At 49.0% G+C, this 23,776-nt stretch overlaps 1 protein-coding gene across 1 annotated transcript in view; it reads left to right on the top strand.

Annotated features, from left to right (window-relative positions):
- The first annotated feature begins 509 nt into the window (after positions 1 to 509).
- The window catches only part of LOC125446328 (steroid 21-hydroxylase), a 28,008-nt gene continuing 4,741 nt past the window's right edge, over positions 510 to 23,776 (top strand). The window contains 10 exon segments of the mRNA XM_059639620.1: positions 510 to 654; positions 1,341 to 1,625; positions 3,860 to 3,949; positions 10,521 to 10,675; positions 11,717 to 11,812; positions 14,262 to 14,372; positions 15,488 to 15,574; positions 18,809 to 19,012; positions 21,117 to 21,286; positions 22,593 to 22,696. Of these exon segments, the coding sequence (XP_059495603.1) occupies positions 510 to 654; positions 1,341 to 1,625; positions 3,860 to 3,949; positions 10,521 to 10,675; positions 11,717 to 11,812; positions 14,262 to 14,372; positions 15,488 to 15,574; positions 18,809 to 19,012; positions 21,117 to 21,286; positions 22,593 to 22,696 (1,447 nt within the window).

Below are 23,776 nucleotides of genomic sequence, written 5' to 3' on the forward strand. Positions count from 1 at the left end.
CTTCATGAACCACTGCACTAGACCCATAACCTGTTGGCGAGGGAGTTTGAGGAATTTAACCCAGTGACACTAAAGGAACAGTGGTATGTCATATATCTTTCAAATGTATTCACGGGATGTGGACATCACTGGCTAGGCCAGCATTTATTGTCCATTCCTAATTGCCTAGCAGGCAAAAAAGAGACAACCACATTGCTGTGGCTCTGGAGTCACATGTAGGCCAAGCTGGGTAAGGATGGCAGTTTCCTTCGCTAAAAGACATCAGAGGACCAGATAGTCTTTTCACAACAAGCGATAATGGTTTCATTGTCACCACTAGGCCCTTAATTCCATATTTGTATTGAATTCAAATTTAACCATGGCAAGACTTGAACCAGGTCCTCTGGGACATTGTCTGGGGAAGGGGTCTCTGAATTACTAATCTAGTGATAATACAACTTGGTCATCACATCCCTTAGTCAGGACGGTGAATGGCTTGCAGGGGAACTTGCAGGTTGTGGCGTTCCCATATGTCTTCTGCCTGCGCCCTTCTGGATGGTAGTGTTTGTGAGTTTAGAAGGTGCAGTCTATGCAGCCTTGGTGAATGCCTACTGTGCATCTTATAGCTGGTACACACATTGATGTTATGTAGCATCGGTGGTTCAGGGAATGAATGTTAAAGGAATGATGTGCCAATCAAACAGAGTAGTCAATAGTATCTTGAGTGTTGCTGGAACTCCATTCATCCAGGCCAATGGGGAGTATTGCTTCCCAGTGCTGACATGAGCCTTGTGGATGGTGGACAGAATTTGAAAAGTCTGGAAATCAGTGAGTCACTGCCTCAGAATTCGTAAACTGCTCTTATATGTAAATTATTCAGTTCAGCGATAAAGCCCTCTCAAGGATATTGACAATGGGCGGGCAGAACACAGACGCTGATGATTGGATTCTCTCTGGTTTGGCCTGATCATTGTCTGGCCCTAATTTGGTACAAATATTACTTATCACTCTTGGCCCAAACCTCGATATTGCCCAGCTCTTCCTACACATGAATAACGGGTGCAGACAAATAAAGGGACTGAATAAGGAAACCATTGAAAGCTACCATACGGAATGTGAGAATCTCGCTGGTGAATTCAGTGGTCATTATTGAAGCAGTGCTTGGATCGGTAAGGGGTTGAGTTACTTGTAAAACAGATGGCTGAATGAGACACTGAGGGATGTGGCTTGGGCTAAAGGAATGAGGGAGGGCTGTTTGGGATGCGGGGCGGCGACATAAATATGCTGTGAACGGGCCCTCAGCCTGCAGTGGGAGCTGAACTGAACCTTCTCAGTGTGAAGGACACTGACTATCGCTCCAGTACCAGCTCCATCTCACACCAGTCCTCAGCTGCTGACAGAGCTGAAAAAAAATCAAAGTATGATCACCATATTCCTGCTCAGTGCAATCTCTCTCTTATTACTGCTGAAGTTCTGGAGACGCAGAAGGTTCCAGAAGCAGCAAAGCCAACGGGAAATCCCTGGTCCAGCTGCACTACCATTCCTGGGTAACCTGAAGGACCTGAGGCAGCAATATCTCCATGTCCACCTCACCGAACTAGCAAAGAGATTTGGGCCAATCTACAGACTAAGGGCATGGAGAGAGGGTGAGTCAGTGAGAGGCATCTGCGAGAGTCCCTGAGGGGAATCTTTGATAGCATTAGGGTTAGAGAGAGATTATAGACACGATAAGTGAGACAGTGTGAGTGTGAATACAAATAGGAAAATGTGTGTGAATACGTCCATCTCTGTTTGTGTACATTTGTATGTGTGTATATGTCTGTGTCGATGAGTGCATGTATGTGCCTGTGACTTTCTGTATCTGTGTGTTTCTCTGTGTGCATCTGTGTGTGTGTTGATACATATGTGTTTATCTGTGTGCATTTGTGATATAAATCTGTGTGGATCTGTGAGGTTGTGCACAATATTTGCATCCACGAGCATGTACCTCTGCATATCTGCATCTGTAACTGTGTGACTGCGTCTGTATCTATGCGTTTGTCTGTGTCTGACTGTATATGTGTGCCTGTGCATGTGTGTATTTGTGTCTGTTTCTGTGTTTGTATGTGCTTTATTGTCTGTATGTGTGTATACATGCCTGTGTCCGTACATAGGTCTCGATGTTTCTGTATCTGTGTCTGTGATAACAAATAGCAATGTGTTCATAGTCCATGTAATAAAACTTTTTATTAGTGTAAATAATTGCACTACTCAGATCTGATGCATCTCAGAATCAATAAACACCTTGTAACCAATTCCATGAACCGGGTACTTGCTGTTCAAAGAATATTGTTCATTCAGGCCCTTCAAATACTATCCCACTTGAGGATTGGGTTGAAGTGGAGAGAGGTGACGATGAAACTTGCTGCTGAATCTTGATGACAAGAGGAGTGGTGCAGTAGCTCTGTGATTGGGAACAAGCATAAACCAAGGGACCTGGGCTCAATTCCATCTCTGCTTGGAGTTTGCACATTCTCCCTGTGTCTGCATGGGTTTCCTCCAGGTAGCCTGGTTTCCTCCCACAGTCCAAAGATGTGCAGGTTCGGTGGATTTGCCGTGGCGGAAGTAGGGTTGCAGGGATACAATCGGGGAGGGGTCTGGATGGGATGCTGTCGGAGCATTGGTACAAACATGATGGGCCGAATGGCCTGTTTCCATACCGTAGGGATTGTATGATTCCAAGATTCCAACAGGGCGGAAAAACTGGGGGTTTTATGCTTCAGTGTTTGGCAGAGCATAAATGAGAGGCACTGGGCTGCGATCTTCACTGCAGAGGGAGGGCAAGACAGCAGGAGCTCAGCAGGAATTGGCAACGGTCTGGCTCCCAGCCGCTGTCCAGCCTTAAGCCCGTACCAATGCCCCACCACTAAGAGATGGTGTGATAAGGTCCACACCATGTTGCAGCCTGCACTGTTACACAGAGCATAGAACATTACAGAACAGTACAGGCCCTTCGGTCCTCTATGTTGCGCCGACCTGTGAAAGCAATCTGAAGCCCATCTAGTCTACACTATTCCATTATCCTTTTTTTGTGCTCACCCACCTCCTTACCATGGAATCTCTACCGCTTACCATTTGGCTGACAGAGAATCTCTTCTGTTCTTACTGCTGACACCCAGCGGAGTATAGGAAGGATTTACAGGTCGATACAGACCACAATTTAACTGTGGTAAAGACAAGGCTGTGTTGTAGGCCATTCAGGACCCGAGTGGATCCTGAACAGGAAACAGAGGCAGGGACATTACCCACTGCTGATGAGATCTCAGACTGGTTTTGGGCGGGGGGAGTGTGTGTTTGGTGCAGAGTAGGGACGACCAAGAGGAGTTTAAAATTCGTACACGGGTACTCTCGGTCAGCACGTTCCCACTTGTAGAGGTTGATCCCAGCCTGTGTGAGCAGCAGTCGGGGGAATCGTCACTAATAAACTATACGGGGATCGCAGGAGAAAGCTGTTTCGCCGGAGAGTGAGGAGAATGTGGATAAAACAGAAAAGCTGTGGATGCTGGTATCCGAGGCTGGGAGACCACAGCAGGCCGGGCGGCCACAGGAGGAAGGGAGAAGTCAGTGTTTCGGGTATTACCCTCCTTCAGGAGAATATGGGACCTGTCAGCACGGAGACTGGGTGCGATGGACTGGGGAGATACATTTCAAGGGGAGCTTCATAACCAAAAACAGGGAGATGAGGATCGAAGGGGCATGTCAATAAAGTGGAATATAAGGAGCAGATTCAAAAGACGCCCCGCTCCCCTCCTCCCCGGTTCCGTGGCCTCTTATTTTGCAGAAAATGTGCTGTAAAACTGTACATTTTGGAAACGCCTGAGTAATTTCCACTTGTATCCAGAGATCGTGGTCCTGAACAACACGGAACTGATTAAGGAAGCGCTGCTGAAGAGGTCGTACGGGTTTGCTGGGCGGCCTGAGAACTTTACAGGTACGGGACCTGAAGGCAGGTCGCTTCAGGTCATTGATAATGGGAACTGCAGATGCTGGAGAATCCAAGATAATAAAATGTGAGGCTGGATGAACACAGCAGGCCAAGCAGCATCTCAGGAGCACAAAAGCTGACGTTTCGGGCCTAGACCCTTCATCAGAGAGGGGGATGGGGTGAGGGAACTGGAATAAATAGGGAGAGAGGGGGAGGCGGACCGAAGATGGAGGGAAAAGAAGATAGGTGGAGAGGAGAGTATAGGTGGGGAGGTAGACCCCACCACCCAAGACATTTTTCCATCCCCTCCCCTGTCTGCTTTCCGGAGAGACCACTCTTTCCGTGACTCCCTTGTTCGCTCCACACTGCCCCCCAACCCCACCACACCCGGCACCTTCCCCTGCAACCGCAGGAAATGCTACACTAGCCCCCACACCTCCTCCCTCACCCCCATCCCAGGCCCCAAGATGACTTTCCACATTAAGCAGAGGTTCACCTGCACATCTGCCAATGTGGTATACTGCATCCACTGTACCCGGTGTGGCTCCCTCTACATTGGAGAAACCAAGCAGAGGCTTGGGGACCACTTTGCAGAACACATCCGCTCGGTTCGCAACAAACAACTGCACCTCCCAGTCGTGAACCATTTCAACTCCCCCTCCCATTCCTCAGACGACATGTCCATCATGGGCCTCCTGCAGTGCCACAATGATGCCACCTGAAGGCTGCAGGAACAGCAACTCATATTCCGCTTGGGAACCCTGCAGCCCAATGGTATCAATGTGGACTGCACCAGCTTCAAAATCTCCCCTTCCCCCACCACATCCTAAAATCAGCCCAGTTCGTCCCCTCCCCCCACTGCACCACACAACCAGCCCAGCTCTTCCCCTCCCCCCACTGCATCGCAAAACCAGTCCAGCCTGTCTCTGCCTCCCTAATCTGTTCTTCCTCTCACCCATCCCTTCCTCCCACCCCAAGCCGCACCTCCATCTCCCACCTACTAACCTCATCCCACCTCCTTGACCTGTCCATCTTCCCTGCACTGACCTATCCACTCCCTACCTCCCCGCCTATACTCTCCTCTCCATCTATCTTCTTTTCTCTCCATCTTCGGTCCGCCTCCCCATCTCTCCCTATTTATTCCAGTTCCCTCTCCCCATTCCCCTCTCTGATGAAGGGTCTAGGCCCGAAATGTCAGCTTTTGTGCTCCTGAGATGCTGCTTGGCCTGCTGTGTTCATCCAGCTCCACACTTTATTTTCTTGCTTCAGGTCATGTTGTCGGGATGTATTTTACAACAGCCTCAGTTCCTCACATCGCACAGCGACTGAGTTTACAAGGGCGAATGAGAGGTTAACTCAGGTCAGAAATAGACCCCCAATCCCTCCCAACCCAGGTAAGACCTGGGTCAGTCTGGGGTCTGTGTTACCACCTCCCCCTACTGCTAACTACCCCCACCCCCCATTCACCACTCCCCTGCTCCAGGTAGGGCCTGGATGAGTCTGGGATCTGTCTCTGCCTCCCCCTGCAACTACCCCTGTGTCACTACTCCTTTACCGTATTTCTTCCCGCCTTTCTCTGCTGTTTCAGAGTCATACACTCTATAGACCTGCCCAAATATCCTCGAAATGTCATTGTACCTCCACTTCCCCTGGCAGCTCATTCCATACACGCACCACCCTCTGTGCGAAAAAGTTGCCCATCAGGACTTTTTCTCACCTTAAACCTATGCCCCTCTAGTTTTGGACTCCCCTACCCTGGGGAGAAGGCCTTGGCTATTTACCCTATCCAGGCCCCTTATGAATTAATAAATCTCTACAAGTTCACCCCTCAGGTTCCAAAGCTCTAGGGAAAAAAGATCACAGTCTCTGCCCAGTCTCTCCATTTAACTCAAGTCTTCCAGTGTCAGTAACGCCCTTGTAAATCCTTTTTGCATCCTTTCCAGTTTAACAAAATGCTTCCTGTAGCACGGTGACCAGAATTATATGCACTTTGTTCACCACTCTGCTTACCTGGGATTCCACTTTCAAGGAACTGTGTACCTGCGCCGCCAGGTCTCTGTCCGACAACAATCCCTAGGACCCTACCACGAGCTGCGTAGGTCCTGCCCTGGTTTGTCTTTCACTTTGCATTTAACTGCATTAAATTCTGTCTGCCAATCCACAGCCCACTGGCCCAGTTGATCAAGTTCTTGTTGTAATCTTACATAACTCTCTTCACTGTCCACCATCTCAACAATTTTGGTGTTAGCTGCAAACTTAATGACCATGCTTCCTATAATGTCATTGAAGTTGTTTATATAAATGTCAAACAACAGTGCACCCAGCACTGATCCTGACAGCACACTGCTGGTCACAGGCCTCTTGTCTGAACAACAGCCCTTCACCACCATCCTGTGTCTCCTACTGACATTTTGTATCCAGTTGGCTAGCTCGCCCTGGTCCTGCGTGATCGGACCTGACTAACCAGTTTACCATTTGGAACCTTGCCAAAGGCCGTGCTAAAGTCCATGTAGACAATGACTACAGTTTTGCCTTAATCTGTCCTCTTGGTCAACTCTTCAAAAAAACCCAATCAAGTTAGTGAGACACAATTCCCCATGTACAAACCCCTGTTTACTATCCATAATCAGTCCTTGCCTTTCCAGGTGCATGTAAATCCTAATCCCCCCGATAACTTAGCCATCACTGATGTCAGGCTCACCGAGTCTATTGTTCCCAGGCTTTTCCTTGCCACCTGTCTTAAATAAAAAGGCACAACATTAGCCACCCCCAGTCTTCTGGCATCTCATTCGTGGCTGTCAATAATACACATATCTTCCTAGGGGCCCTGCAGTTTCCTCCCCAGCTTCCCACAATGTCCTGGGATACACCTAATCAGGTCCTGAGGATTTGTCTACATTTATGCATTTTAAGACCTCCAGCACCTCCTCTTCTGAAATGTGAACTCCTTTCAAGATGTCACTGTTTACTTCCTCCAAGTTACCTCACTTCAGTGTCTTTCTCCCCAGTAAATACTGATGCAAAATATTTATTTAGGATTTCACTTGTAGTTCAACACATAGATGGCCTCACTGATCTTTAAGGGGGCTCTATTCTCTCCCTAGTTACTCTCTTGCCCCTAATATACTTGTAGAATTTCTTTGGTTTCCCCTTAAATGTGTCTGCCAGAGGCATCTCATGTCCCCTTTTTGCCCTGCTGACTTCCCTCTGAAGTATAATCCTATATCACCTGTACTCTTCAAGGGATTCGCTCAATCCCTCACTCAATCTGTCTATACCTGACGCATGCTGCTATCTTTTTCTTGACCAGAGCCTCAATATCTTCAGTCATCCAGTGTTCCCTACTCCTGCCAGCTTTTCCCTTCACACTAACAGCGACATGCTGGCTGCAAACTCTCATGACTTCATGTTTCAAAGCCTCTCACTTGCCAGCCATCACTTTTCCTGCAAACAGCCTCCCCCTATCAACTTTTGAAAGTTCCTTGAAAGATCTTGCTCCAGTTTAGAAATTTAACTTGTATGCCAGGCCTATCCTTTTCCAAAACTATTTGAAAAATAACAGAATTGAGGTCACTGGCCTGCTCCCGTACTGAGTACTGCCCTGTCCAAGAGGTGATTGAGTTTTGTCCCTTACTCTAGTAGGACCATCTACATACTGTTTGAGAAAATTTTCTTGAACACGCTTAAATTCCTCTCCGCCCAAACCGTTAACACAATGGCAGTCCCAGTCTCTGTTTGGGAAGGTAAAATCCCCAACTATTACAACCTGATTATTCTTAACAGCTATCTGCGATCTCTCCACAAATTTGTTTCTCAGTTTCCCGCTGACCATTGAGGGGTCAATAGTACAATCCCACAATTCTCTGTTCCACCCAAACAGTTTCATAGGATGATCCCCCATCTCTAAGTACAGCCAAAATCTATTCCCTAGTCAAAAATGCCGCTCCCCCTCCTCTCTCGCCTCCTCTTCTCTCCTTCCTGTGGCATCTGTAGCTGCCAGCCCTCAGCCACACCTCTGTAGTCGCTATGATATCCCAGTCCCACATTCCCACCCATGCTTTTGTGCCTCTGGCATTGAAGTAAATGCTGTTTAATTCCTTAGCCTTCCCTCATTTCATTCTGCGCTTTGTAGATTTACCTTGCTCTCTTTAACTTCTGCCCCATCACTGAACTTCCGTCTAGCTGCTGAGGATCCCACTCGGCCCAGTGTCCAGTTTAAACTAGGTTCTGATGAAATTGTTGTCAGATGGACAGCAATGTTGTGTGATCACCAAGCTGTCACAGTTCAGGGTGAGGTCGTTTGGCCCTTCATATTCATGTCAGCTCTCCAACAGAGTATTCCCTCTGTCAGCTCCCCAGGAAGAATGGATCCTTCTCCAGTGCCATGGGATAGGACGGTGTGTGTGTGTGTAGGTGTCTGTGTGGGGAGGTGTGTGTGTGTCTGTGTGTGCTTATGTGTGTGCGTATGTGTGTGCGCATCTGTGTGTGTGTGTGTGTGTGTGTGTGTGGAGAAGTACATGTGGGTGTGTGTGTGTGTAGAAGTCAGTGTGTGTGTTTGTGTGTGGCTGTGTGCGTGTGTGGGTGTGGGGGAGAGGTATGGGGGGGGAGTTGTGTTTTAGGATGGAGTGTGCGTGAGTGCGGGCGTGTGTGGGCGTGGTGTGTGTTGGGGGGAGTTGGATTTTAACGTGGGGGTGTGCGTGTGTTTGGGTGTGTGTGGGGTGGGGGATGTGTGGGTGGGAGCTGGGGTTTAGGGTGGGGCTGTGTGTGGGGTGCGGGGTGTTGTAGGGGTATTGGGTTTTAGGGCGGGCGTGTGTATGGGGTGAGGGGTGTTGTCGGGGGAGCTGGGTTTTAGGGTGGGGGTGGCGTGTGTATGGGTGTGTGTGGGGTTGGGGGTGCTGTAGGGGGGATTGGGTTTCAGGGTGGGGGTGTGCGTGTATGTGGGGTGGGGGATGTAGTGGGGGGGAGTTGGGTTTTAGAGTGGGGTTGTGTGAGGGGTGGGGGGTGTTGTAGGGGGATTGGGTTTTAGGGTGGGGGTGTGTATGAGGTAAGGGGTGTTGTGGGGGGAGCTGGGTTTTAGGGTGGATGTATTTGTGGGTGTGTGTGGGGTTGGGGGTGCTGTAGGGGGGAATTGGGTTTCAGGGTGGGGGTGTGCGTGTATGTGTGGTGGGGAAGTTGCTTTTTAGGGTGGGGATGTACATGGGGTGGGGGTGTTGTGGGGGGGAGTTGGGTTTTAGGATGGGGGTGTGGGTATGTGTGGGGTGGGGGATGTTTTAGCGGATGTTGGGTTTTAGGGTGTGGGTGTGTGTGGGTTGGGGGGTGTTGTAATGGGGAGTTGGGTTTTAGGGTGGGAGTGTGTATGGGGTGGGGGTGTTGTAGGGGGGAGTTGGGTTTTAGGGTGGGGCTTTGCGTTTGTGTGGGGTGGGTGGGTGTTGTGGGGGGGATTTGGGTTTTAGGGTGGGACTGTGCGTGTCTGTGGAGGATGCTGTGTGGGAGGAGTTGGGTTTTAGGGCGGGGGTTTGGGTGTGTGTGGAGTGGGGCTTGTTGTAGGGAGGTGTTGTGTTTTAGGATTAGGGTGTGTGTCTGTGTGGGGGGTGTTGTATAGGGGAGTTGGGTTTTCGCGTTAGGGTGTGGGTGGGGGTGTGTGTGGGATGGGGGTGTGGTAGCGGGGGTTGGGTTTTAGGGTTAGGTGTGCATGTGTTTGGGGTGGGGGGTGTCGCAGGGAGGTGTTGGGCTTTATGACGGGTGTGTGTGTGTGTGTGTGTGTGTGTGTGTGGGAGGGTGGGGCTGTTGTAGGGAGGTGTTGGGTTTTACAGTGGGGGTGTGTATGGGGTGGGGCGTGTCGTAGGGAGGTGTTGGGTTTTATGGTGGGGGTGTGTATGGGGTGGGGGGTGTTGTAGGGAGGTGTTCGGTTTTAGGGTTAGAGTGTGGGTGGGGGTGTGTGTGGGAGGGTGGGGCTGTTGTAGGGAGGTGTTGGGTTTTACAGTGGGGGTGTGTATGGGGTGGGGCGTGTCGTAGGGAGGTGTTGGGTTTTATGGTGGGGGTGTGTATGGGGTGGGGGGTGTTGTAGGGAGGTGTTCGGTTTTAGGGTTAGAGTGTGGGTGGGGGTGTGTGTGGGGTGGGGTTGTTGTAGCAGGAGTTGGGTTTAGGGTGGGGGTGTGTGTGGGGTGGGGCTGTTGTAGGGAGGTGTTGGGCTTTAGGGTGTGTGTGTGTGTGTGTGTGTGTGTGTGTGTTTGTGTGTGTGTGTGTGGTAAGGGTGTTGTAGCGGGAGTTGGGTTTTAGGGTTAGGTGTGTGTGTGTGTGTGTGTGTGTGTGGGGTGGGGCTGTTGTCAGGGGGAGTTGGGTTATAGGTTTAGGTGTGTGTGTGTGTGTGTGTGTGTGTGTGTGTGTGTGTGTGTGTGTGTGTGTGTGTGTGTGTGTTGGGTGGGGGTGTCGTAGGGAAGTGTTCGGTTTTAGGGTTAGGGTGTGTGTGGGTGTGTGTGTGGGGTGGGGGTGTTGTAGCGGGAGTTGGGTTTTAGGGTGGGGGTCTCGGGCCCAGGCCCCTGAACCGATTGCCTGAAACCACCACCGTCTTGTTCAGGAAAGGCCATCTCATTCGGTGGGAAGGACCTGTCCCTGGGAGGTTACACCAGAGTGTGGAAGCTCCAGAAAAAACTGGCTTACGGCGCCATCCACCAGAGCCTGGCCTCCGACCTCGAGCCAGTGGTGGAACGGGAAGCTCAGAAACTGTGCAAGGTACAACCGGGAATGTTCGGGCGGTGTGGCGCGGGAGCAAGGCTGGATGGGTAGATGGAGAGGGGACGGAATGGTGGGGGGGGATGATGGGCACGGGGACAGGGCTGAGCCATAGGGTAATACAGCACAGAAACAGGCCCTTCAGTCCAACTAGCCCATACTGACCATCTTTCCTAAACTAAACTAAACAGGAGCAAGTTGCTGCAGATGCTGGAATCTGGACTGGAAAGAAGAAATGCTGGAGATCACAATGGGTCAGACAGCATCCATGGAGAGAGAGCAGGCTGATGTTTCGAGTCTAGATGTCTCTTCATCAAATTAGGAGCCATCTCGTCCCACCTGCTGATATATCTCTAAACCTCTCCTTTTCACGTACCTGTCTCTGGGAGTTCATTCCACGTACAAACTACCCTCCACGTGAAAGAGTTGCCCCTCAAATTTTTCCCCCCTCTCACCTTAAACCTATGACCTCTAGTTTTGAACTCCCTTGCCATGGGAAAATGACCTTTTCTATTCATAGTATGATTTTAAAAGTCTCTATAAGATCACCATTCAGCTCCTGACACTCGGGTGACGGAAGTCCTAACTTATCCAGCTTCTCCTTGTATAACTCAAACCCTTCATTCCCAATCACAACCTTGTCAATCCATATAAAATAATAAATATCCTTCCTATAGCAGAGTGACCAAGTCAGACAGGTTAAGGCTGGATGTTGTATACATACACAGGCAGGCTGATCCCACTGCCTGCAGCTATCAACACAGGACAGCAGTTTACTGAGGAAGCGATTCCCCAAACATCCACTGAATAAATGGAATCTGTTATTTGTGAAAGAGCGGACACACATGAGAAGGTTGAAAATGTCAACTCTGTAGTTTATCCCCCACAGCTCAGTTATCAATCTATATACTTACCACGGACTATATCATTCGTATAATGTACAGTGGATGTTACTGATTTCACACGATGGAGGCCCGTGTACATTTCACTGAGGGCTGATTGGAGGAACACACTCTCTCAATAATCTTTATCATTGCCCAGGTTTTCCAGAGCTATGTGGGGTCACCAGTGGACATCTCAAGGGATTTCTCCATTTCTACCTGTAATGTCATCTCCTCCCTGATCTTTGGCACAGAGGTAAATATTTCACCATTTCACTGCATGGCGCATTCAACAAACACCCCCCAGCATGTTCCAGTTCTACCCACTTGATTGGTCTATCCCTGGAGCTGAGAGAGGGGCAGGGAGGGCCATTCTTGGGACCCGTGCTGCTGGTTACCATGGTAATCCTCCTCTCCGACCTTCCCTCGGCCTCTGCTCCTCGTCTGTCATCGGATCAGAGACAGGGATGTCAGCAGCTGAGTGCCAAGGCAACACAAACTCAGAAATGCTGGAGGAACTCCATGGGTCTGGGAGCATCCTGTGGAGAGAGACAGAGAGAGAGAGAGAGAGAGAGAAAAAAACAGAGCTCACAATTCGAGTCTGGGCTGACCATCTTCAGAGTTAGAAGCAGCCGGGAAAAAAAGTGGTATTTATGTTGATGGCTGTGGGAGGGAGGGTGGACACGTGGAGATAGAGCCCAGAGTGAGAGGAGAGGGGGGAGGGTGAGAGACACAGGTGTAGGCAAACAAAGGGATTGTTGATGGTATGCCAGGGAAGAGGACAAGTGAAATCTCTTGGAAGGGAGTTGATATCAGTGAATGAAAATGGATTGGCCATGTGAAAGGGACCCAGGTTTGGGGCTGGGTCATAGACATGGAAGGGGCTGGCCAGGCTCTGAAACTGTTCAGCTCAAATTTGAAGGCTGTAAACTCCTGAAGTGGAAGCTGAGGTGACGATGGGAGAATGGAACGATCCCTGAGTTTCAGGCTTTACCTGATTTATAACCTTTGGTGAAGGAAACACTGGCACACACCCTCCGCTTCTGCTGCATTTCACCAAAGGAATTTTATCTCCTTTTGCAGAAACAGTTGGGAGAAAAACACTTTTGATTTACACATAGGGTAAGGGTGGGTCACTGCGATCACCCACTGGGTCAGTATAGATCATTGTGATCATCCACTGGATCAGTGTGGATCACTGTGATCACCCACTGGGTCAGGGTGGATCACTGCGATCACCCACTGGTTCAGTATGGATCACTGCGATCACCCACTGGATCAGTGTGGATCACTGCAATCACCCACTGGTTCAGAATGGATCACTGTGATCACCCACTGGATCAGTGTGATCACTGCAATCACCCACAAGACCATGTCATAGTGTCATGCAGAATAGAAACAGGTCGTTTGGCCCACCGTGACTAATAAACACCAAACCACACTAATCCCATTAACCTGCACTTGGTCCATAGCCTGTCATGCCCTGGCTTTTAAAGTGCTCGTCCAGATGCTTCTTAAATGTTGCGAGAATACCTTTAAAAAGATTTGGCACATAAAGGCTGATTCGTTCACATGGGCAGTTGCAAAGATTTGAATTGAGGGATCCATCTGAACTGGATAATAGAAAAGAAAAGATCACAAAAAGTTCAAAGCCATATTTGAAAAAAGATCTTTTACACATAATTATCTACTGCACTATCAGAATTTAACTTCTTCAAATAAAGCTGTTCACCAGTGACCCAAACAGACAATATACGATCAGGGCTTCATGCACCAAGTTGATCATTGTATAATAATTACCAGAAATCAGTTTTCCTGCATTACTTGTTAAATTAGTAACCCCAAAATGTTAAATACAAACACTTCATTGAGTTTCATGCATCAGTTGCCACGTTGCATTGAGCAGATATAATGTGGGAAATTGTGACTGATGCACTTTGGCAGGAAGAATAGAGGAGCTGAATATTATTTAAATGGAGAAAGCTACTGAAAAAAACACTCTGAATTCAAGGAAGGGAAGGCATGTGGAATGACAGCCTTTGTTTTAAGGGAAATGGAGTATGAAGGAGGGAGGTTCTGGTAAAACTATTCCAGGCATTAGTCAGACCACGGATGGAATACTGTGGGCCCCTAATCTAAGGAAAGATATTCTGGCACTGGGGGCAGTGCAGAGAAGGTTCACTAGACTGACACCAGTTGAGAAGGGACTGTCTTATGAGCAGAGGTTAAGTAGTTTGGGCCTGTACCCGTTGGAGCTTAGAAGAATGAGCAGTGAGATGATTAAAACATCTAGGATCCCCAGAAGACTTGATAGGGTAGATGGGGAAAGGTTGTTTCCCCTTGTGGGAGAGATCCAAGGGCAGAAGTTCAGATCAAATTTCAGGTTTAATTTGTTTGCCCTTTTAAGACAGAGCTAAAGAGACATTTCTTTACTGAGAGAATAAAGAATCTGTGGAATTCTTTCCAACATAGGGCCGTAAAGATTGGTTTGTTAAGTGTATTCAAGAGAGAGAAATACATTTTTAATCATTGAAGGAATATGCTTGAATTATATGGAAAGTCAAGACATTGGAGTTGAGGATTATCAGGTTAGCCACGCTCTCACTGAACTGGTCACTGTGATCACACACAGAACCAGTGCTGGTGAGCTCTGTTGTAATCTGTCACTGTGTACAGTATGTTTTTCACTGTTTGTCTGATTTCAGTACGAGAGGAATGATCCTGAGCTTTGTGTTATACACGACTGTCTGGTGGAGCTGGTCAGACTCTGGAACTCCCCATCAATCACTCTCCTCGATATGTTTCCCATCCTACAGGTATGCTCATTAGAGATCCCACCTCAGTCACTGCCACTCTCCCTGGCTGCTCTGTGTTCACAGTTTGGCCTTTCCCAAGGTCTGTAACATGCCTGGTAATAGATTCCTAGCTCTGAATACCCCAAATGACATTTCTTTCTGCAGCTAGAATTCGATGGAGAGAGTGTTTTGACATTGATTAGAAATTGACTGCCTATTTAAAATTAGTTGAACTGATGTGGACGTCACTGGCAGGACCATTATTTATTGCCCATGCATAACTGCTCTGGAAAACATGGCAGCGAGCTGTGTTCTCGAGCTGATGCAGTCAAATTGGTATCAGAATACCCATATGCCATGAGCGAGGACATCCAGGATTTTGTCCCAGTGACACTGCAGGGATATATTTCCAACTCAGTCAAAATTTGTTCGCTTCTCCTTCGCAGGCAGGCTGTCAGGATTGATGGTGATTTGCACCCACTCAGTTTAATGCGTTAGTGTAGGGGAGGGTCCATCGTATCATCTGCCACTTGTAGGGCATGTAGTGTTTTAAAGATTTGGGGTAAGGTATTGTCGGGAGGTTGATGCATCTTCCCGTGCCACGTTGGCTTCACCGCCATATGTTCCCGCAAAGCCTCTCAGTGTCTGTCCACATCTTCCACCCTGGTACGGTCAGTCATGAGCCAGGATTCTGAAGAGGAATCTGGGCTCCATCGTCCACAGTGGAGTTGGCTTTGAGGGATTAGTGCCTTGTTGCTGGGCAAGATGTTTGTCAGAACCCCTTCAAAATCCTTGGGGAATCACTAATTAATCCCCTCAGGGAGCTCACTGAGTGTGAGTTGCCTTGGTAAGATGCAATGGCCTGCCAACTGGAACTCATCACCTGAGCCTGTCATACAGCAGACCCAGGGATGGCTCCGCCGAACTGTCAGCCATGGGATGGGACAAGTCAATGCAAGCCATGAGTAATGGCTCTCGTCTGGTCTTCAACGATAAATGAGGCTCCTTTCCAGTCAGAAGTAACTGAGTTGTTCTACTGCCCCTACACATCACTGGTATCCTGTGAAGAACACTGGCTATTTATGTAGTGAACAGCACTAAGGGATGGTAGAGTTTCACCTGTTTGTTCACACTAGCATTTTCCCAACTCCAGTTGGAAGGCATTCCTGAAGGAAGTGAAGAAACGAGACTCGTTTGTGACGCAGCAGATTCAGAGCCATAAGGTGTGTGAGTATGTTTCCATATCTGTGCGGGAGAAATGTTTCACTTTGGCCTTGAAGAGCTTAGCAAGAATCTCTTGAAGCCCAAACCATGCAGGATGCAGTGTGGTGGGGTCCTCACAACATATTTCACTTCAGATAGATAAAAATAGGTTGAAAGGGCTCAATTTTGTTGGTTTTCACCTCTCACACTGTTGCCTTCTCCATGCAGCTCTACTCTCCCTATCTCACGCAGTGATACTGACCAGCTGCACACTCCTCCCAGTCTGTATCACAATGATACTGACCTGCCGCACACTCCTCCCAGTCTGTATCACAGTGATACTGACCTGCCACACACTCCTCCCAGTCTGTATCACAGTGATACTGACCAGCTGCACACTCCTCCCAGTCTGTTTCACAGTGATACTGACCTGCTGCACACTCCCTCCCAGTCTGTATCACAATGATACAGACCTGCCGCACACTCCTCCCAGTCTGTATCACAATGATACAGACCTGCCGCACACTCCCTCCCAGTCTGTTTCACAGTGATACTGACCTGCCGCACACTCCTCCCAGTCTGTATCACAATGATACTGACCTGTCGCACACTCCTCCCAGTCTGTATCACAGTGATACTGACCAGCTGCACACTCCTCCCAGTCTGTATCACAGTGATACTGACCTGTCGCACACTTCTCCCAGTCTGTTTCACAGTGATACTGACCTGCCGCACACTCCTCCCAGTCTGTATCACAGTGATACTGACCAGCTGCACACTCCCTCCCAGTCTGTTTCACAGTGATACTGACCTGCCGCACACTCCTCCCAGTCTGTATCACAATGATACAGACCTGCCGCACACTCCCCCGAGTCTGTATCACAGTGATACTGACCTGCCGCACACTCCCCCCAGTCTGTTTCAGAGTGATACTGACCAGCTGCACACTCCCCCAGTCTGTTTCACTGTTGTACTGACCTGCCGGAAACTCCCCCCAATCTGTTTCACAGTGATACTGACCTGCCGCACACTCCTCCCAGTCTGTTTCACAGTGATACTGACCTGCCGCACACTCCTCCCAGTCTGTTTCACAGTGATACTGACCTGCCACACACTCCTCCCAATCTGTATCACAGTGATACTGACCTGCCGCACACTCCTCCCAGTCTGTATCACAGTGATACAGACCTGCCACACACTCCTCCCAGTCTGTATCACAATGATACAGACCTGCCGCACACTCCTCCCAGTCTGTTTCACAGCGATACTGACCTGCCGCACACTCCTCCCATTCTGAATCACAGTGATACTGACCTGCCACACATGACTCCCAGTCTGTTTCACAGTGATACTGACCTGCTGCGCACACCCCCAAGTCTGTATCACAGCGATACTGACCTGCCGCACACTCCTCCCATTCTGAATCACAGTGATACTGACCTGCCACACATGACTCCCAGTCTGTATCACAGTGATACTGACTGCCGCACACTCCTCCCAAGTCTGTATCACAGTGATATGGACCTGCCGCACACTCCTCCCAGTCTGTATCACAATGATACTGACCAGCTGCACACTCCTCCCAGTCTGTTTCACAGTGATACTGATCGGTTGCACACTCCTCCCAGTCTGTTTCACAGTGATACTGACCTGTCGCACACTCCTCCCAGTCTGTTTCACAGTGATACTGACCTGCCGCACACTCCTCCCAGTCTGTTTCACAGTGATACTGACCTGCTGCACACTCCTCCCAGTCTGTTTCACAGTGATACTGACCTGCCGTACTCTCCTCCCAGTCTGTTTCACTGTGATACTGACCTGCTGGAAACTCCCCCCAATCACAGTGATACTGACCTGCCGCACACTTCCCCCAGTCTGTTTCACAGTGATACTGACCTGCCGCACCCTCCTCCCAGTCTGTATCACAGTGATACTGATCGGTTGCACACTCCTCCCAGTCTGTTTCACAGTGATACTGACCTGCCGCACACTCCTCCCAGTCTGTTTCACAGTGATACTGACCTGCCGCACACTCCCCCAGTCTGTATCACAGTGATACTGACCTGCCGCACACTCCTCCCAGTCTGTTTCACAGTGATACTGACCAGCCGCACACTCCTCCCAGTCTGTTTCACAGTGATACTGACCTGCCGTACTCTCCTCCCAGTCTGTTTCACTGTGATACTGACCTGCTGGAAACTCCCCCCAATCACAGTGATACTGACCTGAGACACACTTCCCCCAGTCTGTTTCACAGTGATACTGACCTGCCGCACACTCCTCCCAGTCTGTATCACAGTGATACTGACCTGCCGCACACTCCTCCCAGTCTGTTTCATAGTGTTACTGACCTGCTGCACACTCCCCCCAGTCTGTTTCACAGTGACACTGACCTGCCGGAAACTCCCCCAATCTGTTTCACAGTGATAATGACCTGCCGCACACTGCCCCCAGTCTGTTTCAGTGATACTGACCTGCCACACACTCCTCCCAGTCTGTTTCACAGTGATAATGACCTGCCGCACACTTCCCCCAGTCTGTTTCACAGTGATACTGACCTGCTGCACACTCCTCCCAGTCTGTTTCACAGTGTTACTGACCAGCTGCACACTCCCCCCGAGTCTGATTCACAGTGATATTGCCCTGCTGCACACTCCCCCCAGTCTGTTTCACAGTGACACTGACCTGCCAGAAACTCCCCCAATCTGTTTCACAGTGATACTGACCTGCCGCACACTGCCCCCAGTCTGTTTCAGTGATACTGACCTGCCACACACTCCCCCCAGTCTGTATCACAGTGATACTGACCTGCCGTACTCTCCCCACAGTCTGTATCACAGTGATAATGACCTGCCGTACTCTCCCCCCAGTCTGTTTCGCAGTGATACTGACCTGCCGTACTCTCCCCCCAGTCTGTTTCACAGTGATACTGACCTGCCGCACACTCCTCCCAGTCTGTTTCACAGTGATACTGACCTGCCACACACTCCCCCCAGTCTGTTTCACAGTGATACTGACCTGCCGCACACTCCTCCCAGTCTGTTTCACAGTGATACTGACCTGCCACACACTCCCCCCAGTCTGTTTCACAGTGATACTGACCTGCCGTACTCTCCCCCCAGTCTGTTTCACAGTGATACTGATCTGCTGCCCACTCTTGCCCTGATAATTCAGACACCGAAGAGAGTGGAACAGATGGCCTGAGACCGGGGTGCAGACTGAGCTGATATAACTTTGAAATTTTCGTGTTGTAGGTGACGTTTCAGAAGGGCAAGGTCCGGGATATCACTGATGCCCTGATGAAGCATTTCTGGGACCAAGATGAAGATACAGCACAGCTGGAGGAGCTCACAGAGGAACACATTCACATGGTAATCGTAGACCTGTTTGTGGGTGGGACAGAAACAACATCCTCAACGCTGGGCTGGGCCATCGCCTTCCTCGTTCACAGGCCCGAGGTGAGTGACAACCGAATAACCACGGGGCTCCTGTTTGAACCGAACAGTCCATCTGATCCTTTCCACTGAGGCAACATAAAGCTCCTGGTCCAACCTGACTGATTATGTTCTCCCCAGCTTGCAGAAAGAGAATGAATGATCCCTCTCTTTCCCAGTTCCTGACAATCTCCGCTACCCTCAGCTTTTGTGGCAGCTGACAACACCCAGTGTTGATCTGAAAGGGTAATTATTACCACATTGTGGTGGCTAAGACAAGTTAAAATGCTGTTCGGCCTTGGCTAGGGTGCTGTGAGTTATGACTTCACTGGAAGGACTGCACAGGAGATTTACAAGGATGTTATCCAGGCTGGAGTGCCTTAGCTCAGGTGAGGTAGTGAGTAGGTGGGGCGTTTTATACAGAACCAGAAAGAGTCAGCAGATTTGGTTGAGACATATGAAGTTACTGAATTCAACAGGTAAGACAGATCTGGTTCTATTAATGAAGGCCCTGTGGTGCAGAGGATCTCTTGTCGTTCTGAGCCAGGAGCTCTCTGTCTAAGTCCCTTTCTAGGACTCGATGGCCAAGCAATCAGCACACACCGATGACAGCCAGGAAGTGACGGCCAGCTCCCTGATAGAAGGAATGTTGGAACGACAGTCGTCACTGTCAGTTGTTCCATTTGACAATGTGGATGTAATGTTACCACAGCAATGTGGGCCTCCCTGAGTCATCTTTAACACTGCAGCGCAGATCAACAGTCATGGATGTTGATTTGAATTAATGAGTAGGAAAGAGAGTTGGGAAGAGGATATAAGGATATGGATGGTTCAGGTGAGGGAATAGAGACCGAGGAAAGGGAGTACAACGTGGGAAAGTGTGAAATTGTCCATTTTGGAAGGAAGAATAAAATGAAACATATTGTCTAATTGGTGAGAGGATGCAGAGCTCTGAGTTACAGGGACACCTGGGTCTCCCAATGCATGAATCACAGAAAGTTGGTCTGTAGGTGCAGCAAGTAATCAGGAAAACTAATCGAATGTTATGGTTTATTGTGGAATTGAATGCCAGAGCAGGGAGGTTATGTTTCAGTAATAGAGGATGTGGTGGAGCCATATCAGTGCCTTCCTGTGTACAGCACTGGTCACCAAATTCCCAAAGGATTTTCATGCATTGGAAACAGTTCAGAGAAGGTTTACTTGACCACAACCTGGAATGAGTAGATTCCCTTGTGAGGAAATGTTAGACAGACAAGGCCTGTACCCTCTGGAGTTTAAAAGAGTTAGGGGTGACTTAATTTAAATATATAAAGATCCTGAGGAAACAGAAAAAGATGAATGCTTCCTCTGTGGGGAGAATCTAGAATTACAGGTCATTATTTAAATATAAAGGGTGACCCATTTAAAACAGATTCGAGGGAAAAAAAGATTCTTTCGGAAGGTTGAAAGTCTTTGGAATTCTCTTCCTCAAGAGGCAGTGGATGCAGAACCTTTAAATATTTCTAAGGCAGATGGAGATAGATTCTTGGTGACCAATGGGATCGGAGATTATTGGAGATATTCAAGAATGTCAAGCCAAGGTTAAAATCAGTTCAGGCACAATCTTATTGAAAGGCTGGTTTGGACCACTGTTGTCCCTTTTTCATCTGTTTGTAACTGGTGGAGAAATCTGAAATGGGTTGTTAGGTAATGCTGTCACCTAGAGGGGAGTACGGTCCTGTATGAAAGGCTGGAATAGAGAGAAACCCTCAGCTCCATTCAGGAATGTATGTGCAGCTGTGGTACAGTAAGGTCCGAGTCAACAAAGACATGGAGAGTGAGACCGGACCTCCACAGAACCCTCCTTATCTCCTGGAGGCAGGAAATGGCCTCTGTAACTGGCATTCTGCTGCTCAGGGCAGGGGAGGGCAGTCACAGGGCAGACAGCAACGTGAGGGGTTGGGGTTGGAGGGGCAGAGGGAGTGTTGGCCCAGAAACTATATCCTGCATGTGACACCACCGCTGATCCCCAGCTTGCATGTTTACATGGTGACAGAACCCCACCCTCACAGCCAGGTCCGCGCCTGTGACTCACAGTTAGCATGTCGACACAAACCACCCTGCGATCCCCGACCCTTGTCTGTTCCAGATTCAGGACAGGATTAAGCAGGAGATTTGTGAACTGATTGGAGAAGATTGTTACCCAGCCTACGCTGACAGGAAGAAGCTGCCGGTCCTGTCGGCCACCATTGCTGAAGTCCTGAGGCTAAGACCTGTGGTGCCCATCTCCATAATACACCGTACAACCTGCGACACCAGGTAATGCAGCCAGAACCCACCGCCCCTACCCTCCCCACTCTACGTGTGTTCTTAGGGATGAGCTGGGCTCCATTTTCCCATTGGGACCGAGGGATTGACTAGGCTTTGAGAGAAGGTGCAGCCTCAATATTGATGAGAAAAGATGCAGATTGCCCAGGTTGGGGTAAGAACAGAGTGAACAAAGTTTCCAGCTCCAGGTGAGCTAAGGCAGGGCTGGAGATGGACAATATGCCAGACCTGGAGCAATCTGAATGATTGGATATGGAGTTAGTATCAAACTGCGGTGTTGTTGAGATATCAGAGCTCAGATCTGACACACTGGACAATCTGTCAATCAGGCCTGAGCCACATCATGGTGGTAACAGAAATATAAACTAGACAGTTCCTAGCTCCCCAAAGCCTGAGCACCATCTAGAAGGCAGAAGTCAGGAGTGTGGTGGAATACTCCCCACTTTCCTGGATGAATGCAGCCCCAACAACACTCAAGCAGCTTGACACCATCCAGGACAAAGCAGCCCACTTGTGGCACCACATCCACAAGTATCCACTCTCTCTACCCCCGATGCTTAGTAGTTACACGACACACTGCAAAAATTTAATGAAAATTCTTAGACAGCACCTTCCAACCTACAGCCATTTCCATCTAGAAGGACATGGGCAACAAACAAATGGGAACATCACCATCTTCAAGTTCCCCTCTGAGCCAGTCACCATCCTGACTTGGAAATACATCGCTGTTCTTTTACTGTCGCTTGGTCAAAATCCTGGGAATACCTCCGTCAGGGAATTGTGGGTCAACCTACAGCACATATTTGTATCAGATCAAGAAGGCGGCTCACCATCACTCTCTCAAGGGCATTAGATGCTGATCTAACCACATCTCCATCAAGTAAGCTACCTCACCTCCCATACCCTTCCACAAGCCTCACCCCCACCCGGTCAGGTCACCTCACATCAACCATTTCAGGACCAAAATATGGAGAAGAAAATTGTGGAAAATTCCTGACCCATTCCATTGAGCCAATGGGCTCCAAATGGAGTTGGAACTGTGAGGATTTTGTGAACACATAGGATGTGTTTCCACAAAGGGCCATAGCGAGTTTTGAGAAGATTTGTAGCTCAGGTTGAGGTTCTGGATGTGAGTTTGCTCGCTGAGCTGGAAGGTTCGTTTTCAGACGTTTCGTCACCATTCTAGGTAACATCATCAGTGAGCCTCCGACAAAGCGCTGGTGTTATGTCCCGCTTTCTATTTATCTGTTTGTGCATCTTTTGTTAAAATCCGTGTCATTTGTGTTTTTCTGTGAAGTGTGGCAGGTTACTTTATTCCAAAGGAAACCAACGTCATCACCAACCTCTTTGGAGCTCATCATGATGAAAGCAGATGGCCAGAGCCGACTCATTTCAGGCCAGGTAATAAGCTTCAATACATGGAGTGACACGGCCCCAGTAGAGATCAGATCAGTGATTAATGGAGTGACACTGGCCCAGTAGAGGTCAGATCAGTGATTAATGGAGTGTCACTGGCCCAGCAGAGATCAGATCAGTGATTAATGGAGTGTCACTGGCCCAGTAGAGGTCAGATCAGTGATTAATGGAGTGTCGCTGGCCCAGTAGAGGTCAGATCAGTGATTAATGGAGTGTCACTGGCCCAGTAGAGGTCAGATCAGTGATTAATGGAGTGTCGCTGGCCCAGCAGAGGTCAGATCAGTGATTAATGGAGTGTCACTGGCCCAGTAGAGGTCAGATCAGTGATTAATGGAGTGTCACTGGCCCAGTAGAGATCAGATCAGTGATTAATGGAGTGTCACTGGCCCAGTAGAGGTCAGATCAGTGATTAATGGAGTGTCACTGGCCCAGTAGAGGTCAGATCAGTGATTAATGGAGTGTCACTGGCCCAGTAGAGGTCAGATCACTGATTAATGGAGTGTCACTGGCCCAGTAGAGGTCAGTTCAGTGATTAATGGACTTGAACAGGCCCAGTAGAGATCTGATCAGTGATTAATGGAGTGTTACTGGCCCAGTAGAGGTCAGATCAGTGATTAATGGAGTGTCACTGGCCCAGTAGAGGCCAGATCAGTGATTAATGGAGTGTCACTGGCCCAGTAGAGGTCAGTTCAGTGATTAATGCATTGATACTGGCCCAGTAGAGATCAGATCAGTGATTAACAGAGTGACACGAGATAATAGACAATAAACAATAGGTGCAAGAGTAGGCCATTTGGCCCTTCGAGCCAGCACGACCATTCATTATAATCATGGCTGATCATCCACAATCAGTATCCTGTTCCTGCCTTATCCCCATAACCCTTGATTCCACTCTCTTTCAGAGCTCTATCCATCGCTTTCTTGAAAGTATCCAGAGAGTCGGCCTCCACTGCCTTCTGGGGCAGAACATTCCATATATCCACCACTCTCTGGGTGAAGAAGTTCTTCCTCAACTCTGTTCTAAATGGCGTACCTCTTATTTTTAAACTGTGTCCTCTGGTTCTG

The sequence above is a fragment of the Stegostoma tigrinum genome, chromosome 34 (assembly GCF_030684315.1).
Source record: "Stegostoma tigrinum isolate sSteTig4 chromosome 34, sSteTig4.hap1, whole genome shotgun sequence".
Lineage (NCBI taxonomy): Eukaryota > Metazoa > Chordata > Chondrichthyes > Orectolobiformes > Stegostomatidae > Stegostoma > Stegostoma tigrinum.